At 40.8% G+C, this 23,609-nt stretch overlaps 1 protein-coding gene across 2 annotated transcripts; it reads left to right on the top strand.

Annotated features, from left to right (window-relative positions):
* Positions 1-6,887: 6,887 nt before the first annotated feature.
* Positions 6,888-23,531, top strand: DIMT1 (DIM1 dimethyladenosine transferase 1 homolog (S. cerevisiae)). Of its 2 annotated transcripts, XM_011992127.1 has the most exons (12): positions 6,888-7,154; positions 7,496-7,569; positions 8,717-8,803; positions 13,513-13,574; positions 13,651-13,744; positions 13,830-13,879; positions 17,488-17,611; positions 18,055-18,147; positions 19,113-19,177; positions 19,868-19,931; positions 21,089-21,195; positions 23,004-23,531. In XM_011992127.1, exons 1-12 carry the CDS (start codon positions 7,076-7,078, stop codon positions 23,044-23,046), a joined length of 942 nt encoding a protein of 313 aa, XP_011847517.1. In that variant the 5' UTR covers positions 6,888-7,075; the 3' UTR covers positions 23,047-23,531. The 2 variants fall into 2 exon arrangements, with proteins under 2 accessions (XP_011847517.1, XP_011847518.1); XM_011992128.1 differs by lacking the exons at positions 21,089-21,195; positions 23,004-23,531 and adding an exon at positions 20,095-20,393.
* The last annotated feature ends 78 nt before the right edge of the window (positions 23,532-23,609 follow it).

The following is a 23,609-nucleotide window of genomic DNA, read 5'->3' as shown; positions in this document are numbered from 1 at the left end:
ATGTTAGGATTTGAACCAAGCTCCGCATTCCGAGAATGTCAATCACACAAGGGCTGTTTTTTAAAGTAAAAAGATAAAATTACCTAAACAATCACCAATGAGACGAATGATTAAATCACAATACATCCATATATAGTAAAATACAAATTGGCCATTTAAAATTATGTTGAGGTCGAGCACAGTGGCTCACACCTGTAATCCCAGCACTTCGGGAGACCAAGACGGATGGGTCACCTAAGGTCAGGAGTTCGAGACCAGCTTGGCCAACATGGTGAAACCCCATCTCTACTAAAAATACAAAAATTAGCCTGGAGTGGTGGCATGTGCTTGTAATTCCAGCTACTCAGGAGGCTGAGACAGAAGAATCGCTCGAGGCCGGGAAGCGGAGGTTGCAGTGAGCGGAGTTCGCACCACTGCACTCCAGCCTAAGCGACAGAGCGAGACTCCATTTCAAGAATAAATAAACAGGCCGGGTGCAGTGTCTCAAGCCTGTAATTGTTGGCACTTTGGGAGGCAGAGGCGTGTGGATTGCTGCAGGTCAGGAGATCCAGACCAGCCTGGCCAACATAATGAAACCCTCCTCTACTAAAAATACAGAAATTAGCCAGGCTTGGTGGCGGGCACCTGTAATCCCAGCTATTAGGGAGGCTGAGGCAGGAGAATTGCTTGAACCCAGGAGACGGAGGTTGCAGTGAGCCGAGATCATGCCACTGCACTCCAGCCTGGGCGGCAGAGGGAGACTCTGTCTCAAAAATATATATATTAATTAATTAATTAAAATAAAATTATCTTGAAGTGTATTTGTTGACATGTTTACACATTCACAATGCATTGTGAAAAAAGGGGATTGCAAAACATTATGTTCAGAATGTCCCACTTTTGGAAATAAATAAATGCCAAAATGCTAAGAGGGTTTATCACTAGTTGGATGGGTATTGTGACCATGCTTTATTTTCTTTTTGCTTAACTGTATCTTCTGATTTTATTGAAAGATAGTACTTCTCGGGCCTGGAAACGTGGCTCACACCTGTAATCCCAGCACTTTGGAAGGCTGAGGCAGGCGGATCACCTGAGGTCAGGAGTTCGAGGCCAGCCTGATCAACATGGAGAAACCTCATCTCTACCAAAAATACAAAAATTAGCTGGGCGTGGTGGTGCATGCCTGTAATCCCAGCTACTCGGGAGGCTGAGGCAGGAGAATCGGGAGGCGGAGGTTGCAGTGAGCCAAGATTACGCCATTGCACTCTAGCCTGGGGGCGACAGAGCAAAACTCTGTCTCAGAAAAAAAAAAAAAAAAGATAGTACTTCTCAAATTTTAAGTGTGCATAGAATCACATGGGGATCTTGGTCTGAGGTGAGGCTCGAGGTTCTCCATTTCTAAACAAATTTAGATCTCTGTTTTGTGGTAGGTAGAATAAAAGATGTCCACGTCCTAATCCCCAAAACCTGTGAATATGTTACTTTACAGAGCAAAAGGGATTTTGCCAATGTGATTAAATCATCCAGGATAATTTTACTATGGGAAGATTATCCTGGATTATCCTCTAGGTCCAATGTAATCAGATGGGTCTTTATAAGAGGGAGGCTGGAGTGTCCAAGACAAAGAAAATACGCCGGTATAATAGATGTCAGAGGGATGCCAGGGCCAGGGCCAGGAGCCAAGGAATGCAGAAAGCCTATAGAAGCTGGAAAAGTTTTGGAAACTGATTCTCTTCTACAGCCACCAGAAGAAACTCAGACATGCAAACAATTTTAGACTTCTAACCTCCAGAACCCTAAATTTAATAAATGTATCTTGTTGTAAGGCACTAATTAGGTTTGTGGTACTTCGCTGAAGCAGCAATAGAATACATGCTCAAAAGTTATAGGCTCTCTAATTTGCTACCCTTCATTTATTATTTTAACTTGCATAAAATTGAGTCTTGGATAACTCTACATTATAATACAGCTCATTGGATGTTTATAAATTAACAGAATTCCTAGATTCATTTTTGTTTATAGTAAACTTGAAACAATATATCTTTCCATAAGGACTGATTATATAAATTATGGTATGTTTATACAATGGAATATGGTAGCTGGTAAAAATGTTGATGTAGCTTTATATTTATTAACATTAAGGTTTATATTCATTAATGTTTATTAATATTCATTAATGTTTATGTTCATTAACATTAATTCATTAACATTAACACCTGAGGTCAGGAGTTCAAGATGAGTGGGTGGATCACCTGAGGTCAGGAGTTCGAGACCAGCCTAGCCAATATGGGGAAACCCTGCCTCTACTAAAAATACAAAAATTAGCCGGGCATGGTGGCAGTGCCTGTAATCCCAGCTACTAGGGGGGCTGAGGCAGGAGGATTGTTTGAACCTGGGAGGCAGAGGTTGCAGTGAGCAGAGATCGTGCCACTGCACTCCAGCCTGGGCAACAGAGCAAGATTCTATCTCAAAAAATAAAAAAGAAAATAATTTGTTAATTTATATTCAAAGACTAAAATGTTCACGCAGTTTGAGTAAATAATTCCATGCTTGGAAATCTATACTAGAGAACCACTTCAAAGTACTGAAAGTATTTTTCAGGTATAAACTAAAACGTGTATGGCTCTATTTTTATAAGAACAATGGTATAGGAATGATTTAGTAAACGCTTATGCATTCACAAGGTGAAAGTTTCTGGAGCAGTTTTCAATATTAATTATTAAGAGTGTGTAATAACTTGGAAAAGGGCCTTTTTTCTTTTTTTTGCTTTTAGAGACAGGGTCTCTGGCTATGTTGCTCTGCTCTGGCTCGTCTCAAATTCCTGGGCTCAAGTGTTCCTCCCATCTCAGTCTCCTTAATGAAGCTGGGATTATGAGCATGCACCACTTCATAGAATAAAATATTTTTATTTATACTATTGTTTAAAATAAAAAGTACCTAAATATAAATATACAATATGAAAACAGACTCTAGCCAGGTGTGGTGACTCACACCTCTGATCTCAACAGTTTCATAGGCTGAGGTGGGAGGATCACTTAAGCTCAAGAGTTCAAGATCAGCCTAGGCAAACGCCATCTCCACAAAAAATACTAAGATTAGCCGGGCATGGTAGCGCAAACCTGTGGTCTCAGCTACTCTGGAGGCTGAGGTGGGAGGATTGCTTGAGTCCTCGACAGGGAGGTTGCAGTCAGCCATGATTGTGCCACTGCACTCCGGCCTGGGAGACAGAGCAGGACCCTGTCTCAAAAATAAACAAATAGTAAAAATAAAAATAGACTCTAACCCACAAATAGAATTCTATGTACCCTAATAATTCGGTTTTTGTTGTATTTGGAATCCTTCTAAAAGTTTTATTTTGCAACATGATATACATTATTTTATGGTGTTAAAATAATTAATAGGCCATTAGACTGAGGCTGCTCCAGCACCCTGGGTTCCTACAGAAGCAAACCAAAACCCAACTCAGTGTATTTTATTTGCCACACTTCCACATTCACCCTATAAAAGCCTTTCTTTGGTGCCCCTTTAGCAGAGTCCCAAACCGATTCATGAATCACTGCCTGTTCAAATAAACACTTTAAGATTTTACTGTGCCTTAGTTTCTCTTTTAACAATGGTAATGATATGGAAACGCTTATCTGACAAATGTTTTTGAGATTATGTAATATTCACTGACAAGGTTTACACTTATGCTGGTATTAAACAGAGACCATAATCATCTTCTTTAATTAATTTTATTAATCTAACACAGTCTTTATGATGATCTAAAAATATTTAGATCATTCTTTTTTGCTTTTTTTGTTTTTGTTTTTGAGACAGGGTCTCACTATGTTGCCCAGACTGGAGTGCAGTGGCACAACCTCAGCTTATCACAATCTCTGCCTCCCAGGCTCAAGCAATTCTCCTGCCTCAGCCTCCCGAGTAGCTGGCATTACAGGCACATGCCACCATGCCCAGCTAATGTTTGTATTTTTAGTAGAGATGGGGTTTCACCATGTTGGCCAGGCTGGTCTCGAACTCCTGACCTCAAATGATCCACTCACCTTGGCCTCCCAAAGTGCTGAGATTATAGGCTTGAGTCACCGTGCCCGGCCACATATTTAGATCATTCTAAAGAACACATTTATAGAAGAATCTTGTTTATAGTATTCAGGATTCCTTCCTTCCTTCCTTCCTTCCTTCCTTCCTTCCTTCCTTCCCTCCCTCCCTCCTTCTTTCTTTCTTTGTTTTAGATGGAGTCTCATTCTGTTGCCTAGTCTGGAGTGCAGTGGCACGAACTTGGCTCACTGCAACTCTGCCTCACTGAAACCCAGCCTGAACCACCATTTAAAAAAACATAATATTTGAAGCCGGGCATGGTAACTCATGCCTGTAATCCCTGCACTTTGGGAGGGAGAGGTGGGCAGACCACTTGAGGCCAGTTCAAGACCAGCCTGGGCAACATGGTGAAAACCCATCTCTACTAAAAAAAGAAAAAAAAAAATTAGCCTGCATGGTGGTACACACCTGTAATTCCAGCTACTTGAAAGGCTGAGGCATGAGAATAGCTTGAACCTGGGAGGCTGAGGTTACAGTGAGCCAAGATCATGGCACTGCACTGCAGCCTGGGTGACAGAGCGAGGCTCTATCTTCAAACATATATGTATGTTTATATATATATGAGTTGTGTCTTTAAGGGCAAACAAAAGTTATCCAGGGGAAGGTTGAGAATGCAAAGGGAACAGTACTCACAAAGCCGAGGTATAAAGATGTTTAAGAAAGAAAAAGGAACTTGATAACGTTGGGAAGTAAATAAGTAAGGTAAATAGGAACTTAATGTGAGAGGCCTACAATGTTATTCTAGGGAGCAATAGTGGTCATTCATTGATGAATCAAAAGAACCATTTTGTCTTCTCTGCTCTTCTCTCCAGGCTGTGGTTAAACAGCAGTACACATTGGAGACATTGGAGATATTGGGCTCCACATTTAGCTGGAAGATATGCCATGTCTTCTTGAATTCCTTCTAATCTTCCTCTCCCATTGCCCATAAAGGATCTTCAAACCTTCTCCGCACTCATGCCCTTTGTCCTACCACCTCCACAGCTCCTTCTCTACAGAAAAACTTGCCTTTTATTTCATAGAAGAAATGCAACCTTTTATTTCACAGAAGAAATGCAACCTAGAGGCCAAGGTGGGTAGATCACTTGATCTAGGAAGTTTGAGATCAGCCTGGGGAACAAAGTGAGACTCTGCTTCTACAAAAAATACAAAAATTAACTGGGCAAGGTGGTTCATGCCTGTCGTCTCAGCTACTTGGGAGGCTGAGGTGGGAGGATCGCTTGAGCCCGGCAGGCGGAGGTTGCAGTGAGCTGAGATCATGCCGCTGCACTCCAGACTGGGTGACAGAGTGAGACTGTCTCAAAAAAACAAAACCAACCCCCACCCCCCAAAAAAACAACAACAATAACAAATCACACACAGCGTTTTGTGTCATGTTCATCCTTTTTTTTTTTTTTTTTTTTTAGACAGGCTATCATGCTGTCATCACCCAGCTTGGTGCAATCTTGGCTCACTACAAATACTTGGGCTCAAGTGATGCTCCCACCTCAGCCTCCTGTGTAGCTGAGACTACAGGCCTGCACCACCACGCCTGGCTAATGTTTGTATTTTTTGTAGAGACGGGGTCTCACACTGTTGCCCAGGTTGATCTCAAGTTTCTCAGCTCAAGTGATCCGCCCGCCTTGGCCTCCCAAAGTGCTGGGATTACAGGCATGAGCCACCTCTCCAGGCCATGTCCACCCTATTAACATTTGGAAGTGTCTAGCACAGTGTAGACTCTTTAGACTTGTGGAATAACAATGATTACTGAAATGAAACACATAGCTGAAGGTGCTACTAGGGTATATGAGACTTTTCTTCTGACTTAGAACTACATCAAAGAAAGAAGGGCCTAAGACCAAGGTTTGGGAATGCACACAATGAACTGCTCAAAAGAAAGTTAGCTTTAGTAATGACAGGAAGAAGCTATTTCTTCAGCGAAACAGAATACACACAGAAAAATTTAAGAGAGCCATTACACTGGCTGGCAAGACAGATGTGGATATTGTGGCCCTGGTACTCACGGAGTTTATAGTCAGGCACACTGTCCTAGCACAATGACCAATACGTTATCGTATTTACAGCGTTTTGGAGTTTCTGTCCATCTCTCTCAACAGAATAAACTTTGAGGTAAGTTTCTTACGCAGAATCCCCAGCAGTGTTTGCTACACAGTTGGAGCTCAATAAATGTTTACAGAGTGAATGATGAGGCACAAAAGGAATTTGTTGAATTATTTGTTAAATGAATCAAATAATTTTCTAGGATTCACGGGCTGTCTTCTGCACGATAAGCTTCATTCTGTGGGTCTGAGTTTCTCCTGGTTCCCAATTCTGTGTCTTTTTGTGGATTATCTACTTTATAGCTGGACCTTTGTATTTGTTCAAGATAATTATTCTTCTATTCCTAATAGAAGCAACCATAGCCCTAGCGAAACCAGAGTTAATTCCACTCTTGCAGTTCTTTTCCCTAAAGCAAGCAGCAAAAAATGCATTCCCACAAAAAAACAAGCTCATCCCCAAATTCCGGGTTTCCCACCCCCACAAGCTACAGGAAAACAGGAGGGAGGCACGTGAATACTTCTTCGGACCTCAACGATCCCAGAACTTGGCCTTCTAAAACATCCATAGGCTTAACCTCATCATATAACTTAAACAGCCTTCGCAACACCGAGAGTACCACACCAACACCTTCTTATCCAGCTCCGGTTGGGACAAGAGCTCCAACTCTAGACTGCACGCCTCTGTAGCGCGGTGTCTTCTGGGATCTGTAGGCTCCCGCAGTTCGGCTTTCCTCTCTCGGTGACTCCAATTCCCGGCAGTCAGTGGGCTCCAAGGTCCGCCCTCTTTCTGGAGGAGGAGCCCAGAGCGTACGGGAGGGGGCGGACCCTAGCCCCTTCCGAACTTGGGCCGGAGTGGTGCGGGCTGCGCCAGGCGGCGATTCCCACGTGTTGGCCTTCTCACGCTAGCCCACTTTGGTCCTGCTTGAGGTCCCGGGCCTGTGGGCCCGCTTCCTGCCAAGATGCCGAAGGTCAAGTCGGGGGCCATTGGCCGCCGCCGCGGGCGGCAGGAGCAGCGCCGGGAGCTGAAGAGCGCTGGAGGTGCGGATCCCCGCGAGGAAGCTGGGGTCGGGTCAGGTCTTCCGGCAGGACCTAGCCTAGGGTGCGGACCGAGACCTGATCGGCGGAGGCCGGTCAGGACCCGCTCCCGTGAGCGCGGAAGGCAGGGGTGGGTCCCCGAGTCGGCTGCAGGCCCTGCGCGCAGTCGTTGGCGTCCTTTACAGTTGGAGGATGAACTTAAAGAGTTTGGCTGTCCTGGCGTGACGTTTCATGGCCCTGGTTGGCTCAGAAATCTTCCCCCTACCCATGCAGCTTTCTTCTCTGGGACTGTCTAATATCTAATCTCAGTAGGAAAATTAAGGCTGTTTCGTGTTTTCTTACAGGACTCATGTTCAACACGGGAATTGGGCAGCACATTTTGAAAAATCCTCTCATTATTAACAGCATTATCGATAAGGTGGGTATGGAAGAGGAAAGGGAGAGAGTTGTTGGTTTATTAATTTTATTCCTGTGAATACATAAGGGCAGAAAGTCTGCCTGCCATAAATTAGATGCTCTGTAAATATTTGTTGAATGAATCAAATAATTGTCTAGGATTCACGGGCTGTCTTCTGCATAAATAAGATTCATTCTGTGGGTCTGAGTTTCTCCTGGTTCCCAATTCTGTGTCTTTTTGTGGATTATCTACTTTATAGCTGGACCTTTGTATATGTTCAAGATAATTATTCTTCTATTTCTAATCACTTTTTTATCACTTTTAGTTTTTATGTACTCCATCTATTTATGTCTAAACCACACATTAGAAAGTTTGTTCCCCAGAAAAACATATAGTACCACATATAAATTATTTGATGTATTCCAGTACCACATATAAATTGCTTGGAGTATTACTCCTATCTGAGTTATTGATGTTCTCTTATGGTTATGGATGTTTGGGTGCTAGGAAGTGAAATATACACGGTGCAGATTACACTTATGGTTAAAAGCAACGAAAGCATCTTGGAGTTGTAGAAAGAGCATTACATAGTTAAAGGATCTTGTTGGGCTTCGTGTCATTTGAAAAATGAGAAAAAAAAAAAAGGTTGGTGTACTATTTTAACCTTTTTAGCTCATAGTTTCCTTTGAGCATCTGATGAAAGCTGTGGCCCTAGAATATTACAGCTGTGTGCAGACATTCAATTTTGTTTACAGTTGTTGCTGTTCTGCATCCTTGAAACCATAGGTGGGTTGAGAATTGAAAAACCTCGTCCAGCAAGTACAGTCCTTTCCCATTTGAACTTGTTGATGTGAACAGAGAAGGTAACAAGAGGCGATTGGAGTATTTCTAGATAGAAATCAGAATGTCAATCCCAGAAATGCTGTTCCTGCTTTTGTGACTCCTAAAGTTGAGCAGTATTCCTCCAAGTTAGGAGAGGTTTTAGATTTTCATTTGCACCAAATGTTATTGAGGTAATTTTGTTAACCACATCGATCATGAAGAATCTAAAAATGGAGTCAGATTAAGAGTTCTTATCAGAGCACATGTGAGTAAAGATGGTCAAGTGTAAATTAACTTCTGTGTTCTGATGTGCCAGAAGAGCTAAAGTGTTCGTGCTTGCTTTTAGGCTGCCTTAAGACCAACTGATGTAGTGCTAGAAGTTGGACCTGGAACTGGCAACATGACTGTAAAGTTGTTAGAAAAAGCAAAAAAGGTAAAAAGGGGATTTAATGTTTGGTATCACAAATGACTATGTTAGCAAGCTCAGTTGGTTTTCAATCTGAATATGTTTTAATTAATTGCTATTATTTTAGTAGTAACTCCTGATCCCTTGTTGGAAATTTTGTCTTAGAAAATATGAGATATTTCGGTCGGGCGCGGTGGCTCACGCCTGTAATCCCAGCACTTCGGGAGGCCGAGGCGGTTGGATCACGAGGTCAAGAGATTGAGACCATCCTGGCCAACATGGTGAAACCCCATCTCTACTAAAAATACAGAAATTAGCTGGGTGTGGTGGCGGGTGCCTGTAGTCCCGAGTCGGCCGCAGGCCCTGCGCGCAGTCGTTGGCGTCCTTTACAGTTGGAGGATGAACTTAAAGAGTTTGGCTGTCCTGGCGTGACGTTTCATGGCCCTGGTTGGCTCAGAAATCTTCCCCCTACCCATGCAGCTTTCTTCTCTGGGACTGTCTAATATCTAATCTCAGTAGGAAAATTAAGGCTGTTTCGTGTTTTCTTACAGGACTCATGTTCAACACGGGAATTGGGCAGCACATTTTGAAAAATCCTCTCATTATTAACAGCATTATCGATAAGGTGGGTATGGAAGAGGAAAGGGAGAGAGTTGTTGGTTTATTAATTTTATTCCTGTGAATACATAAGGGCAGAAAGTCTGCCTGCCATAAATTAGATGCTCTGTAAATATTTGTTGAATGAATCAAATAATTTTCTAGGATTCACGGGCTGTCTTCTGCACGATAAGCTTCATTCTGTGGGTCTGAGTTTCTCCTGGTTCCCAATTCTGTGTCTTTTTGTGGATTATCTACTTTATAGCTGGACCTTTGTATATGTTCAAGATAATTATTCTTCTATTTCTAATCACTTTTTTATCACTTTTAGTTTTTATGTACTCCATCTATTTATGTCTAAACCACACATTAGAAAGTTTGTTCCCCAGAAAAACATATAGTACCACATATAAATTATTTGATGTATTCCAGTACCACATATAAATTGCTTGGAGTATTACTCCTATCTGAGTTATTGATGTTCTCTTATGGTTATGGATGTTTGGGTGCTAGGAAGTGAAATATACACGGTGCAGATTACACTTATGGTTAAAAGCAACGAAAGCATCTTGGAGTTGTAGAAAGAGCATTACATAGTTAAAGGATCTTGTTGGGCTTCGTGTCATTTGAAAAATGAGAAAAAAAAAAAAGGTTGGTGTACTATTTTAACCTTTTTAGCTCATAGTTTCCTTTGAGCATCTGATGAAAGCTGTGGCCCTAGAATATTACAGCTGTGTGCAGACATTCAATTTTGTTTACAGTTGTTGCTGTTCTGCATCCTTGAAACCATAGGTGGGTTGAGAATTGAAAAACCTCGTCCAGCAAGTACAGTCCTTTCCCATTTGAACTTGTTGATGTGAACAGAGAAGGTAACAAGAGGCGATTGGAGTATTTCTAGATAGAAATCAGAATGTCAATCCCAGAAATGCTGTTCCTGCTTTTGTGACTCCTAAAGTTGAGCAGTATTCCTCCAAGTTAGGAGAGGTTTTAGATTTTCATTTGCACCAAATGTTATTGAGGTAATTTTGTTAACCACATCGATCATGAAGAATCTAAAAATGGAGTCAGATTAAGAGTTCTTATCAGAGCACATGTGAGTAAAGATGGTCAAGTGTAAATTAACTTCTGTGTTCTGATGTGCCAGAAGAGCTAAAGTGTTCGTGCTTGCTTTTAGGCTGCCTTAAGACCAACTGATGTAGTGCTAGAAGTTGGACCTGGAACTGGCAACATGACTGTAAAGTTGTTAGAAAAAGCAAAAAAGGTAAAAAGGGGATTTAATGTTTGGTATCACAAATGACTATGTTAGCAAGCTCAGTTGGTTTTCAATCTGAATATGTTTTAATTAATTGCTATTATTTTAGTAGTAACTCCTGATCCCTTGTTGGAAATTTTGTCTTAGAAAATATGAGATATTTCGGTCGGGCGCGGTGGCTCACGCCTGTAATCCCAGCACTTCGGGAGGCCGAGGCGGTTGGATCACGAGGTCAAGAGATTGAGACCATCCTGGCCAACATGGTGAAACCCCATCTCTACTAAAAATACAGAAATTAGCTGGGTGTGGTGGCGGGTGCCTGTAGTCCCAGCTACTCCGAAGGCTGGGGCAGGAGAACTACTTGAACCCAGGAGTCAGAGGTTGCAGTGAGCCAGGATTGCACCGCTGCACTCCAGCCTGGTGACAGAGTAAGACTCTGCTCAGAAAAAAAGAAAGAAAAAAAAAAGAAAATATGAGATATTTCAGTCAGGAAAACAGAAACCACTTAGGTATTTCAACAGGGAATTTTTTTTTTTTTTTGAGAGGGAGTTTCACTCTGTTCCCCAGGCTGGAGTGCAGTGATGCAGTCCTGGCTCACAGCAGCCTCTGCCTCCTGGGTTCAAGAGATTCTCCTGCCTCAGCCTCCCAAGTAGCTGAGATTACAGGCACCTGCCACAACGCTGGCTAATTTTTGTATTTTTAGTTGAGATGGGGTTTCACTATGTTGGCCAGACTGGTCTCAAACTCCTGACCTCAGGTGATCGCCCACCTCGGCCTCCCAAAGTGCTGGGATTACAGGCATAAACCACCATGCCCAACCTCAACAGGGAGTTTAATTAGGAAGGAAATACCCAACCCCTTCCCTTTGTACCCCATAATGCTGGTGCCTTTCACTGGCCACTTCCAACCAGAAGTTGAAAGGTAAGGGAGCTGGACTTCATTATGTATAGGACGCAGAGAGAAGTAGATAATATATCTGGGAAGGCCTTTCGTGGTGGCTCATACCTGTAATCCCAGCACCTTGGGAGGCTAAGGTGGGTGGATGGCTTGAGCCTAGGAGTTCGAGACCAGTCTGGGCAACATGGTGAAACCCCGTCTCTACAAAAAATTGGCTGGGCGTGGTGGTGCATGACTGTAGCCCCAGCTACCAGGGAGGCTGAGGTGGGAGGATTACCTGAGCCTGGGAGGTTGAGGCTCCAGTGAGCCATGATCCTATCACTTCACTGCAGCCTGGGTGACAGAGCGAGACCCTGTCTCAAAAAATAAAAATAAAGATACATCTGGGAGCCAAACAGAGTAAGCAGCACATTGTTTACCCTGTAAAGATGGTCTATATAGAAGTGGGGCCAGGAGCTGTGGCTCACATCTGTAATCCCAGCACTTTGGGAGGCTGAGGCAGGAAGATTGCTTGAAGCCATGGGCTTGAGACTAGCCTGGGCAACAAAGTGAGACCCAATCTCTATAAAAAATAAAGAGGCTGGGCATGGTGGCTCACGCCTGTAATCCCAGCACTTTGGGAGGCCAAGGTGGGGGGATTGTTTGAGTCCAGGAGTTTTGAGACCAGCCCAGGCAACATAGTGAGACCCGTCTCTATAAAAAATAAAGGAAGGAAATTAGCCTGATGTGGTACACACTTGTGGTCCCAGCTGCACAGGAAGGTGAGGTGGGAGGATCCCATGAGCCCAGGACTTCAAGGCAGCAGTGAGCTATGATAGCGCCACTCCACTCCAGCCTGGGCAACAGACTGAGACCCCATCTCTTAAAAAAAGTTTTTTTAATAAAAATAAAAGAAGTCAGTGAAACCTCAGCTGAAATTGGAATAAAATTTCAATTTCGGCCTTATTTGACATCTATTTCATTTACTTGAGAAGTTATCTATGCCATGTATTGTGTATCTCAGTAGTTGTGACATACTTACAGTAAGAGCAATCGCATTGTACGCTCTTCTCTAACAACACTGACTGCACAGACGTGGTATATTTTCTTTCATCATCTGTTCAATTACAAAGCATGGAGACAGATGAAACATGATTCTATTGATTATATGGGTAGAACTCTCACATAGTCTGGTTGTCTACTTTTCTGGGTGGTGGTGTTTGTTCGTTTGTTTGTTTTTGAGACGAGTCTCGCTCTATCGCCAGGCTGGAGTGCTATGGCGCGATCTCGGCTCACTGCAACAGCTAATTTTTGAATTTTTTAGTAGAGATAGAGTTTTACCATGTTGACCAGGCTGGTCTTGATCTCCTAAACTCGTGATCCACCCACCTCAGCCTCACGCCTGGCTTTTTTATTGTTTTGTTTTGAGACGGAGCCTCACTCTGTCGCCCCGGCTGGAGTGCAGTGGCGCAGTCTTGGCTCATGGCAACCTCTGCCCCCAGGGTTCAAGCAATTCTCCAGCCTCAGCCTCCTAAGTAGCTGGGATTACAGGCACCCACCACTGTGCCCAGCTAATTTTTGCATTTTTAGTAGAGATGGGGTTTTGCCTTGTTAGCCAGGGTGGTTTCGAACTCCTGACCTCAGGTGATCCACCTGCCTTGGCTTTCCAAAGTGTTGGGATTACAGGCATGAGCCACTGCACCTGGCCTAATATTTTGTATTTTTAGCAGAGATGGGGTTTCACCATGTTGGCCAGGCTGGTCTTTCACTCCTGACTTTGTGATTCACCCACCCCGGCCTCGCAGAGTGCTGGGATTACAGGCATGAGCCACTGTAGCCGGCCCATTTTTGTTTGTTATTTGAAGTAGGCGAGTACAATTGAAGGAATATTGGTGGTAGAAATGGGAAAAGAAGTTTGTCACGTAAATCATGTAAGAGTTCCTGTTGGGATAACAATAAAATATTTATATTCCATAATTAAGCTAAATAATTTTTTTTTTTTTTTAATTAGGTTGTTGCTTGTGAACTTGACCCAAGGCTGGTAGCTGAACTTCACAAAAGAGTTCAGGGCACGTGAGTATACATAATAGAATTAAAGTCATTTCAATCTCATGAAACAATGGTCTTTTTACATTTCTTTTCTCATCAGGCCTGTGGCCAGCAAACTTCAAGTACTAGTGGGTGATGTGTTGAAAACAGATTTGCCATTCTTTGATACTTGTGTGGCAAATTTGCCTTATCAGGTATGTTCTCACATTTTCAGAAACATGATACTAAGTGTTTCTCTGATGTGTGTTTCCTGGAAATAACTAGTTAATTCTCCTACAGATCTCATCGCCTTTTGTCTTCAAGCTGTTGCTACATCGACCTTTTTTCAGGTTTGTGACAAAAGACTAGAGTTACTGCCAAATTTTGAAAGACTTACAATTCAGGTGGTGAACATAGCCAAAAATGAGTCAGGTCAGTTGAAAAACTACTGAAGAATTTTTATAGAAAATGTTGATTTGTATGGAGGTCTTGCTCTCTTTTTAATTGAGAGGTTATTTGGGGACAGTATGCTAGAAGTCCTGCTTCTGAGACCAGACAGCCTTTCCCTATTTTTGAATCTTCCTGCCGTTAAGCCTAGGTTAGAATTTTTATTACCTTATGTCTAGACAATTGCAGTGGTTTGCTAACTGGTCTCTAGTATAAGAGGTCTTCAGAAAGTTCATGGAAAATGTGTATTATGAAAAAACTATGCATGGATTTCAAAATGTTTCTGCACCACAATAAACTCTGTACTAAGTGAACAGGATCTCGTGTGAGGCCCTGAGAAGGATAAGACATCAGTTTGAAAAGAGCCCGTATCAGAGCAACGTGAACTCTGCTAAAATTGAAGTAAGAACAAACATCCAATTTATGGTGAAGCCTGGTGGGAAGAATGGTGAAATCATTGATGCTTTACAGAAAGTTTATGCGGACAATATTCCAAAGAAATCAGCAGTTCACAAATGGATAACTCGTTTTAAGAAGGGATGAGACAGTGTTGAAAATGAAGCCTACAGTGGCAGACTGGCCACATCAAATTTGTGGAAAACATTCATCTTGTTTGTTCCCTAAGTGACGAAGAAAAACATTGAACAGCACAAACAATAGCCAACACCACAGACATCTCAGTTGGTTCAACTTACACAATTCTGACTGCAAAATCAAAGTTAAAGTTTCTGCTTGATGGATACCCAAACTGTCATACCCTCTTTTCTGAAATATTTTATGAGAAAACAAAACAAAAAACATTGTACTCAAATCAGCTGCAAATAAAAGCAGAGTTTCCAGTGGAAATTTTATATAACTGGGATCAAGATCCTGAAACATGGCTGGGTAGAGTGGCTCACACCTGTAATCCTAGCACTCTGGGAGGCCGAGGCGGGCAGATCACTTGAGGTCAGGAGACCAGCCTGGCTAACATGGTGAAACCCCGTCTCTACTGAAAATACAAAAATTAGCTGGGCATTGTGGTGGGCACCTGTAATCCCAGCTACTCGGGAGGCTGAGGCAGGGGAATCGCTTGAACTCAGGAGGCGGAGGTTGCAGTATGCCGAGATTGTGCCACTGCACTCCACACTCCAGCCTGGGCAACAGCGAGATTATCAAAAAAGAAAACAAGATCCTGAAGCATTTCTTCGAAGAATTGTAACGGAGATGAAATATGGCTTTACCAGTGTGAGCCTAAAGACAAAGTAGAGTCAACATAATGCCTACCAAGAGGCAGAATGGGTCGAGTCAAAGCAAAAGCAGACCAGCCAAGAGCAAAGCCCATAGCAACTTCTTTTTTTTTTTTTTCTTTAGTGCTCAGGGCATTTTGCTTGCTGACTTTCTTTAGGAACAAAGAATGATAACATCTGCTTATTACAAAAGTGTTTTGAGAAAGTTAGCTAAAGTCATAGCAGAATAACTCCCAGGAAAGCTTCCCCAGAGATTCCTCCACCATAACACTTCTACTCCTTCCTCTCCTCAGACGAGGGCAGTTTTTTGAGAGTTTCAATGGGAAATGGTTAGGCATCCACCTTACAGTCCTGATTTGGCCCCTTCTGACTTACTTTTTATTTTATGAGACAGTCTTGCTCTGGTTCCCAGGCTGGAGAGCAGTGGTGTGATCTGCACTCACTGCAGCCTCCACTTCCTGGGCTCAAGCATTCCTCCCACCTCAGCCTCCCAAGTAGCTGAGATTACAGGCATGTGCCACCATACTCAGCTAATTTTTCTATTTTTTTTAGCGATAGGTCTTGCCATGTCGCCCAGGGTGGTCTCCTACTCCTGAGCTCAAGTGATCTGCCCGCCTCAGCCTTCCCAAATGCTGGGATTATTACAGGCATGAACCATGGTGCCCGGCCCTTCTGATTTATTTTCGTTTCCTGGTCTTAAAAAATCTTGAAAGGGTATGCTTTTTTCTTCAGTTAATAATGTAAAAAAAAAAAAAAAAAGACTGCAGTGACATGGTTAAATTCCCCAGAGCCTCAGTTTCTTTGCTACAGACTAAAAGGCTGGTATCATCACTTACAAGAGTGTCTTGAACTTGATGGAGCTTATGTTGAATAATAAAGTTCATGTTTTTTCTTTTTCTTTTTCTTTTTTTGAGACAGGCTGGAGTGCAGTGGTGAGATCTCAGCTCACCGCAACCTCAGCCTCTCCTAGGCTGGGCCCAGGTGATTCTCCTACCTCAGCCTCTTGAATAGCTGGGACTACAGGGGTATACTAGCATGGCTAGCTAATTTTTGTATTTTTTTAGAGACGGGGTCTCACCATGTTCTGCCCAGGCTGGTCTTGGAGTCGTGAGCTCAAGCGATCTGTCTGCCTTGGCCTCATAAAGTGCTGTGATTATAGGTGCGTTATTTTTATCTTTTAACTCAATATTTCCATGAACGTTGAAGTCACTTTCTACATTACATACTAGTGGCTTTCAAACTGCAAGTCAAAAAGTATTCAGTGGTTATAAAATTAATGAGTCATGACCATCTTTTTTTTTTTAATGATATGGAATGGAATATATCAGAGGGCACTGCATGTAGTCCAGGTGATTATAGTTCCGTGAAACTTTTGTTTTGAAATGCAATATAAACACATACACATGCAGACATTTGTGGCTTGGCTTGCAATGCCAAATGTATTTTTTAGTGTGACTCATTGTCAAAAGTTTGAATGTCAAAGTGTAGCTTTGAAGATGCTCTTCTGTTCATTAACCCCTACAAAGTCTCCCCATTGCCTGCTGAATAAAAAGTCTACATCTTTTAGCTGAGCATGGTGACTCATGCCTGTAATCCCAGCACTTTGGGAGGCCGAGGTGGGCGGATCACCCGAGGTCAGGAGTTCCAGACCAGCCTGGCCAACATGGTGAAACACTGTCTGTACTAAAAATAGAAAAATCGACCAGGGGTGGTGGCGTGCGCCTGTAATCCCAGCTACTCAGGAGGCTGAGGCAAGAGAATCACTTGAACCTAGGAGATGGAGGTTGTAGTGAATCGAGATTACGCCATTGCACTCCACCCTGGGTGACAAGAGTGAAACTCCGTCTCAAAAAAAAAAAAAAAGTGTACATCTTTTAACCTCTCAAATCAAGGAGACATAGAACATCACAATCTGCCTTTTCAGCCTCACCTCTTCCTTAAAGGTGTCTGCTACCCCATAAATATATTTCTGCTGCTGAAACAATGTATTTCACTTTGTTTTCATAGAAGAGGTGATGGACTAGTGCTGATTTGAAACACCTTCTCATCCAGTCTTTAAAGGCTTATATTTGCAAGCTATCTTGCAGTGAGGAGTACAGCCATTATAAAAACAAAGCCAGCTCTCTCATTCTGTGGCAATAAAAAAGGCTGAAAGCGTTCTCCTACCTTATAATCAGCTGCCAATGCTTTGCTATTTCTCTCCCAAGAAAATTCATTGCAGTCAAAATTCATTTATAGTTGACAATGACCATTTTCCTTATTCCTTTCTGCTTTCTTTTCAGATGTGCTATACTTATGTTTCAAAGAGAATTTGCCCTCCGACTGGTTGCAAAACCCGGAGATAAGTTATACTGCAGACTCTCAATTAATACACAGCTGTTGGCACGTGTGGACCATCTAATGAAAGTAAGTGAATTTTGTTTTCTTTCTCTTTTTTTCTGAGACAGAATCTCAGTCTGTCACCTAAGCTGCAGTGCAGTGGCTCGCTGCGATCTCTGCCTCCCATACTCAAGCAGTCCTCTCACCTCAGTCTCCTGAGTAGCTGGGACTAGAGCTGTGTGTCACCATGCCTGGCTAATTTTTTGGTACTTTTTATAGACACAGAGTTTCGCTATGTTGCCCAGGTTGGTCTTGAACTCCTGTGCTCAACGATCCATCTGCCTTGGCCTCCCAAAGTGCTGGGATTACAGGTGTGAGCCAAAGTGCCCAGCCAGTGATTTTTATTATTGAAATAATCTACCTTAACTCATCCTTGAGCATCTAGTTGTGCCTTCTGTGAGGATAGCATCTTTGGTTACTAAATAAAAGTTGCCTTTGAGAGTACTACTTAAATACTTTTTCATTAACAGGTTGGAAAGAATAACTTCAGACCACCGCCCAAGGTGGAATCCAGTGTTGTAAGGATAGAACCTAAGAATCCACCACCACCCATCAATTTTCAGGTGAGGTTAAAATATTGGCTTAATCAATAAAAGGAAAAAAAGTCCAGGCTGGAAGATGTGTGTCTATAGCAGCAGAAAAATATTGAATCAACCTAAATATTCAAACATAGGAAAATGCTAATTAGGACACATCCCTCTGCTGAAGTAGATGGAATAATTTGATGCAAGGTAGTTATAAAGTGAGACCCAGTCTCAAAAAAAAAAAAAAAAAAAATTGAATAAAACTTGGAAAACAAGGTAAAATGAAAATAGTTGTTTTAAAGTAATATTATGGGTAACATATTTTAATTGTAATTGCTTTTGAGATTTAAAAACAAGAAAGAAGACCACTTGATGTAAAACTTTACTACAGCCACATTAGAGAAAAACACGATTGTGTGTGTGGTCAACTGGTGGTAAATGGAGTGGTTTGTCAGTAACTCCTTCAAGGAGGTTAGGGGTGTTGCACAGGCAGTATCTGAAGTCATGTCTGTTTTGAATCTTATTTTTGAAAATGATACTTAGATTTAAATAAATGCCATGTTCTTTGTTCAGAAGTGGGACCATTTTGTTTTTCCTCCACTTTCTTTTTTTAAGATGGGGTTTCACTATGTTGCCTAGGCTGGACTTGAACTTTTGGTCGCAAGCGATCCTCCCACCTCAGCCTCCCGAGTAGCTGGTACTACAGGCATGCAGCACTGTACCTGGCTTTATTTTTTCAAATTAAAAAAAATTGTCATGCTTTGACCCTTGTCAAAAAAAATTCTGAGGAAAAGACATACTCAGTGAAATGCACCAAAGTACAAAAATCAAATGTATGTCTTACTTTTGCGTCTGTGTGCCAGCCAGATCAAGATACAGAACATTTTCTTCACTTTAGAAAGTTCCCTTCAATTTTATATATTAAAAGACAAGATAATACCTAGCAGGCATAGACAAGAACAAGAAGTTCGTAATTTGAAGAAAATGTCTATCTTCTATTTCAGGAATGGGATGGTCTAGTAAGGATAACCTTTGTTAGGAAAAACAAGACACTCTCTGCTGCATTTAAGTAAGTATTACACTAATTTCTAATGTGTAAAGGACCAGTGCTCCAGATACTATGCTAGAATTTGGTCCTTTTCCTGAGCAGCTACCCTAAAGCATAAAGATATGGGTCCAGACAAACTTCATCTTTTTAACTATCTTTAGAGTTTGGGAGGCAGGAGAACTTAATGAAGAAAGTTTGCTGGAGTTGAGAGTCAGATCAGGTTTTTTTTGGCAAAACAGGAAAACACTCCCAAACTCTGACCATACATCTGCTCTAGTTTTTTGTTGGAAAAATGAGGCGATGATGGACCCCTTCGACACTTGTGAAGGTTATGTGTCATCTTATTAACTTGGGAAAATGCAACTCATCAATTTGGGGTTCAAGGGTAAAAGAGAGGTGAGACACAGTTTTACAGGGCTTGGAGATTTTTTTTTAGGGGATGTTTTGTGGAGGGTCTAGAACTTCTCTAAGAATTTAAGAGGTATTTATCAGGATTTTGCACTTTAAATATAATTAGTGTTTGCTGCATAAGTTTAAATATTCAACAACTTTTAAAATTCCTTAATTGTACCATACAGAACATAGACTTAATTTCATCTAAAATGAAATTATTGCTTAAATGGCTTATATATTAGTAAAAAAAAAAAAAAAGTTTAAGAAATTACTCTGACTTTGGAATAACAACAGTGGCATCACTTCTTTATGCTACAGATCAAGTGCAGTGCAACAACTCTTGGAAAAAAACTACAGAATTCACTGTTCAGTCCATAATATTGTAAGTAGAAAATGTTCCTGCAGTTTCATTGATTTGTTTTCTTTTAAAATGTCCATTTTTATTCTTATTGATCTAGCATGAGATTATTTTGTACATTCCATAGGATCCTTAAAAGACAATATAGAATGCATAACTAGCACAATTTTGACTTGAATTCTGACAGGTCAGTGCTGCTGTGTATCCTGTGGAACAGATAAGAGCAACTTTGATTACTCCACCCTGTCCTCTAACTACTGACAGTTGTTTTTAGCCATAACAAGAATCAGATTCAGCAGTTACAGGTTCCTCAAAGCTGTAGATATGTGTAGCTTGCACAACTTAAAATAACTGTGTACAATTTACTGTCCTCTGAATTGTGACCATGTCTGGTTTTTTGCTCACACAGCAGTTACAAATATAGTTATTAATTTCTAAGTTTAATACCCAGAAATTGAAATAAAGTTCATATGGCTCAATAGCAGATTTCTGGTTGTGAGCCTCATGCTTATCATTTGTGTAACAGTGTGTGTAATGTGATGTTTGCTAACTTTTTAGCTTCCAGTTTAATTAAACAGGACAGAGATAAAGGCCAATTTTCTTTTTATTTTTTATGACTCAGAACCTATATGGTTTAATGTATCACAATACTATCTGCGTTTTCTCTTTTATGGGGAAAAAGTCATTAGATAATCTGCCTAAGTATAATAGAAAAATATTAAGCTAGATTAAGAAAAATATTTGGATAAAATATGTGCATTAAGTGTAAAATCCTTAATATTCCCAAGGCTTGGGCAGGTCACCTCTTTGAGAAAAACGAGGTGGTTAAGGTGAAATCTGTAGCAAGAAAATGCATTATTTTGAAAGGAGTAACAGTTGCTTTAAAATTTAATTTACAGTTTTAATTATTTGTGAAGTCTGAAACTAATAACTATTACAGAATTTTAAAGAAGAAAATGGCTAATATAGACAGGATTACTAATTCAAGGTATTCCAAGTTTTTGTTAATAAAGATCAGCCACTTAGAGATCCACATCTTATGTAAACAATCAGGCCTTCCAAAGTCTTATTAACAGATATATTAAAGGTGACTATTTTATGACTTACTGAACTAAAAAAAAGAGTCAAGGTGACCTCATTAAAGATATGTCGTTCATTTATTCTGAATCTTATATTGATAGATAATACCAGAAGATTTCAGCATAGCAGATAAAATACAGCAAATCCTAACCAGCACAGGTTTTAGTGACAAACGGGCCCGTTCCATGGACATAGATGACTTCATCAGGTAATTACATTTTTGTTTTCCTAAGTGTTTACATTTCTTTACTGTGACACCTTCAGATTAGAGATTTTAAAGGCTTTTAAGCGGTATAAGGTGCTACCTGGGAGAGTTATTGCATAGCACTTCCATGGCATGGAATAGTATTTGGTGTAGAAGATGGAGGCTAGTTAGCTGCAGCAGAATGAACGTTTTCTTTAAGAACAGTAGTAAAGAACAGTCCGAGCCAGAAGATTGCCTTTGTGTTAATGTGGTGTGCATGTTCCTCCCTTCCTGCTCCCTCCCCAACTCTCATTCATAGTCTTAGTCTTAATAGCTTATCCCTCCAAAATAGTCCATAAGGTAGAAAAATCATAATACCTGTAACTAGATCTGATTTTTAAAATTTCCTTACTGGGAATAGCTGTTGTTAAATCAATCTTAAGCATACAATAATGCCAGTTAGAATCTTACCTGGTTATCCATTTAGTAATAATATAGTTAGTTTTGTAGCCTGAGGCAAGTTCTATACTTCTCAAGTAAAAAGCTGTCATAATTATCTAGGTAATTTAGACCAAAATTTGTTTTGCTTGAATTAAGCAAGTAAGTCTTATGAAAATAGAATAAGGCTTCAATTAATTACCCAGGTAATTACTAACCTGTACTTACTGTTTTTAATCATTAAGATGTTAACTTTCAGAAGTTCTTGCCTATTTAGCCAATTCACTTTTAAAGCTTCCATGTTCTAGAGGCTGAATACAAAATGAGGGTAGTTTGTTCTAAAAGTCATTGGTTTGACTTTTTCTAAGCTGGAAACACAGTTCTATATAACTAAGACAAATGGAGTTTATATTTTATTGGCTGGCTAGCAGTACTACTGAGTCTTTTTAGATGTTAATCCTAGGCATTGAATACTATTCATAAGTATCTACTTTGCTTTTTTAGAAATTTATCTGGACCTGTTTCTATGGGCCAGCCTAAAAATAACCTCAGGTCTAAAGAGAAATATTTTATCTTTTCCTTCATTTTCACTAAATTTCCTCAAAGATACTGGGCATGTGCAGTTTACTAACTAGAATCTATTAAGTACACAGGTATCTACAGGGAGAAATAATGTGTATTTAATTTGAATATAAATAACAGCTCAAGAGAGGAAGAAGGGGCATGTAAGATTGGTTATTCATCTGACTTCTGCCAATGCCAAACAGCTTCTTGTTCAGTTACCTTGAAACAAGTGCCAGTGAGTTCTTAGGCCTGGGATAATGAGTCTAAGATAATTTTAGTCAAATTCATTACGACATAAAAGCTATAATGAAAGAGGCACCAACATGGCATGGTTTAACCAATAACGCATCTTATAAATTTAGTCAGACAGTAACATTTCTTTTTTTTTTTTTTTTTTGAGACAGAGTCTTGCTCTGACACCCAGGCTGGAGTGCAAAGGCACAATCTCAGCTCACTGCAACCTCTGCCTCCCGGGTTCAGGCAGGTCTCCTGCCTCAGCCACCCGAGTAGCGAGGATTACAGGCATGTGCCACCATGCCTCGCTAATTTTTGTATTTTTAGTAGAGACAGGGTTTCACCATGTTGGTCAGGCTGTTCTTGAACTCCTGACCTCAGGTAATCCACCTGCCTCAGTCTCCCAAAGTGCTGGGATTACAGGTGTGAGCCACTGCGCCCAGCCAGTATCGTTTCTTTAATAACTAGTATTAGGAGTGGGTGGGCTTTGTCAGCATGCTGTATTCATGTTTTAGAATTAATGGTATAGAACTATATACCATTATGTGCTACAAATTAGCATTTCAGTACCATTCCATTTTGATTTCTTTTTTCAGATTGCTACATGGATTCAACGCAGAAGGTATTCATTTTTCCTAGGTGTTTGGAACACAGAATTTTTCAAGGTCAAGAAAAGAAATGAAGTTTGTATTTTTTGTATTTGAGAAGATAATGCTTTTGCTTTAGAGACATAATTTACTTGACTGTTTTTGGTTCGATACTACTACTGTTGTCACCATTTATGATTCTGAATTTTTAAGTTGGAAAGTTCTAAGTATCCAAGTTTTTAATATATAGAGCTGATCCAATCTATTCACAATAATCTTCAAGTTCAGGAGCCGCAGAGACGCACAACTTTACACTTAAACTTATCATTTCTAACAGTTTATTGTATAAAGATGTTACTCTTCTATTTACTGTTATATACTGTGAGGCCTTCTTTAGGCCTTTAGCTCTGTTCCTCCAGTAGTAAAACAGTTAAAATATGCTTCACTAGTCACACATTCCCCATACCATTTCATGTTATTCACATTCCCTGTACCATTTCTTGTTATTCACATGTACAGTAAAATAATTGTTTCTTAAAGTATTTTTATTTTGGTTCTCTCATTCTCTTCCCTATTTATCCTGTACACTGTCTGTTATGATTGCCTACCTCTTTC

This window comes from Mandrillus leucophaeus, unplaced genomic scaffold (genome assembly GCF_000951045.1).
Source record: "Mandrillus leucophaeus isolate KB7577 unplaced genomic scaffold, Mleu.le_1.0 Scaffold403, whole genome shotgun sequence".
NCBI lineage: Eukaryota > Metazoa > Chordata > Mammalia > Primates > Cercopithecidae > Mandrillus > Mandrillus leucophaeus.
Note: the sequence above shows the minus strand (reverse complement) of the source record. Positions and strands in the feature narration are given on the sequence as shown.

Excerpts from the sequence above, each read along its gene's own strand:
- DIMT1 (XM_011992127.1), top strand. The coding sequence starts at position 7,076 with ATGCCGAAGGTCAAGTCGGGGGCCATTGGCCGCCGCCGCGGGCGGCAG. Across the intron at positions 7,155-7,495 it reads GGAGCTGAAGAGCGCTGGAG|GACTCATGTTCAACACGGGA; the intron begins GTGCGGATCCCC and ends GTTTTCTTACAG. Across the intron at positions 7,570-8,716 it reads TTAACAGCATTATCGATAAG|GCTGCCTTAAGACCAACTGA; the intron begins GTGGGTATGGAA and ends GCTTGCTTTTAG.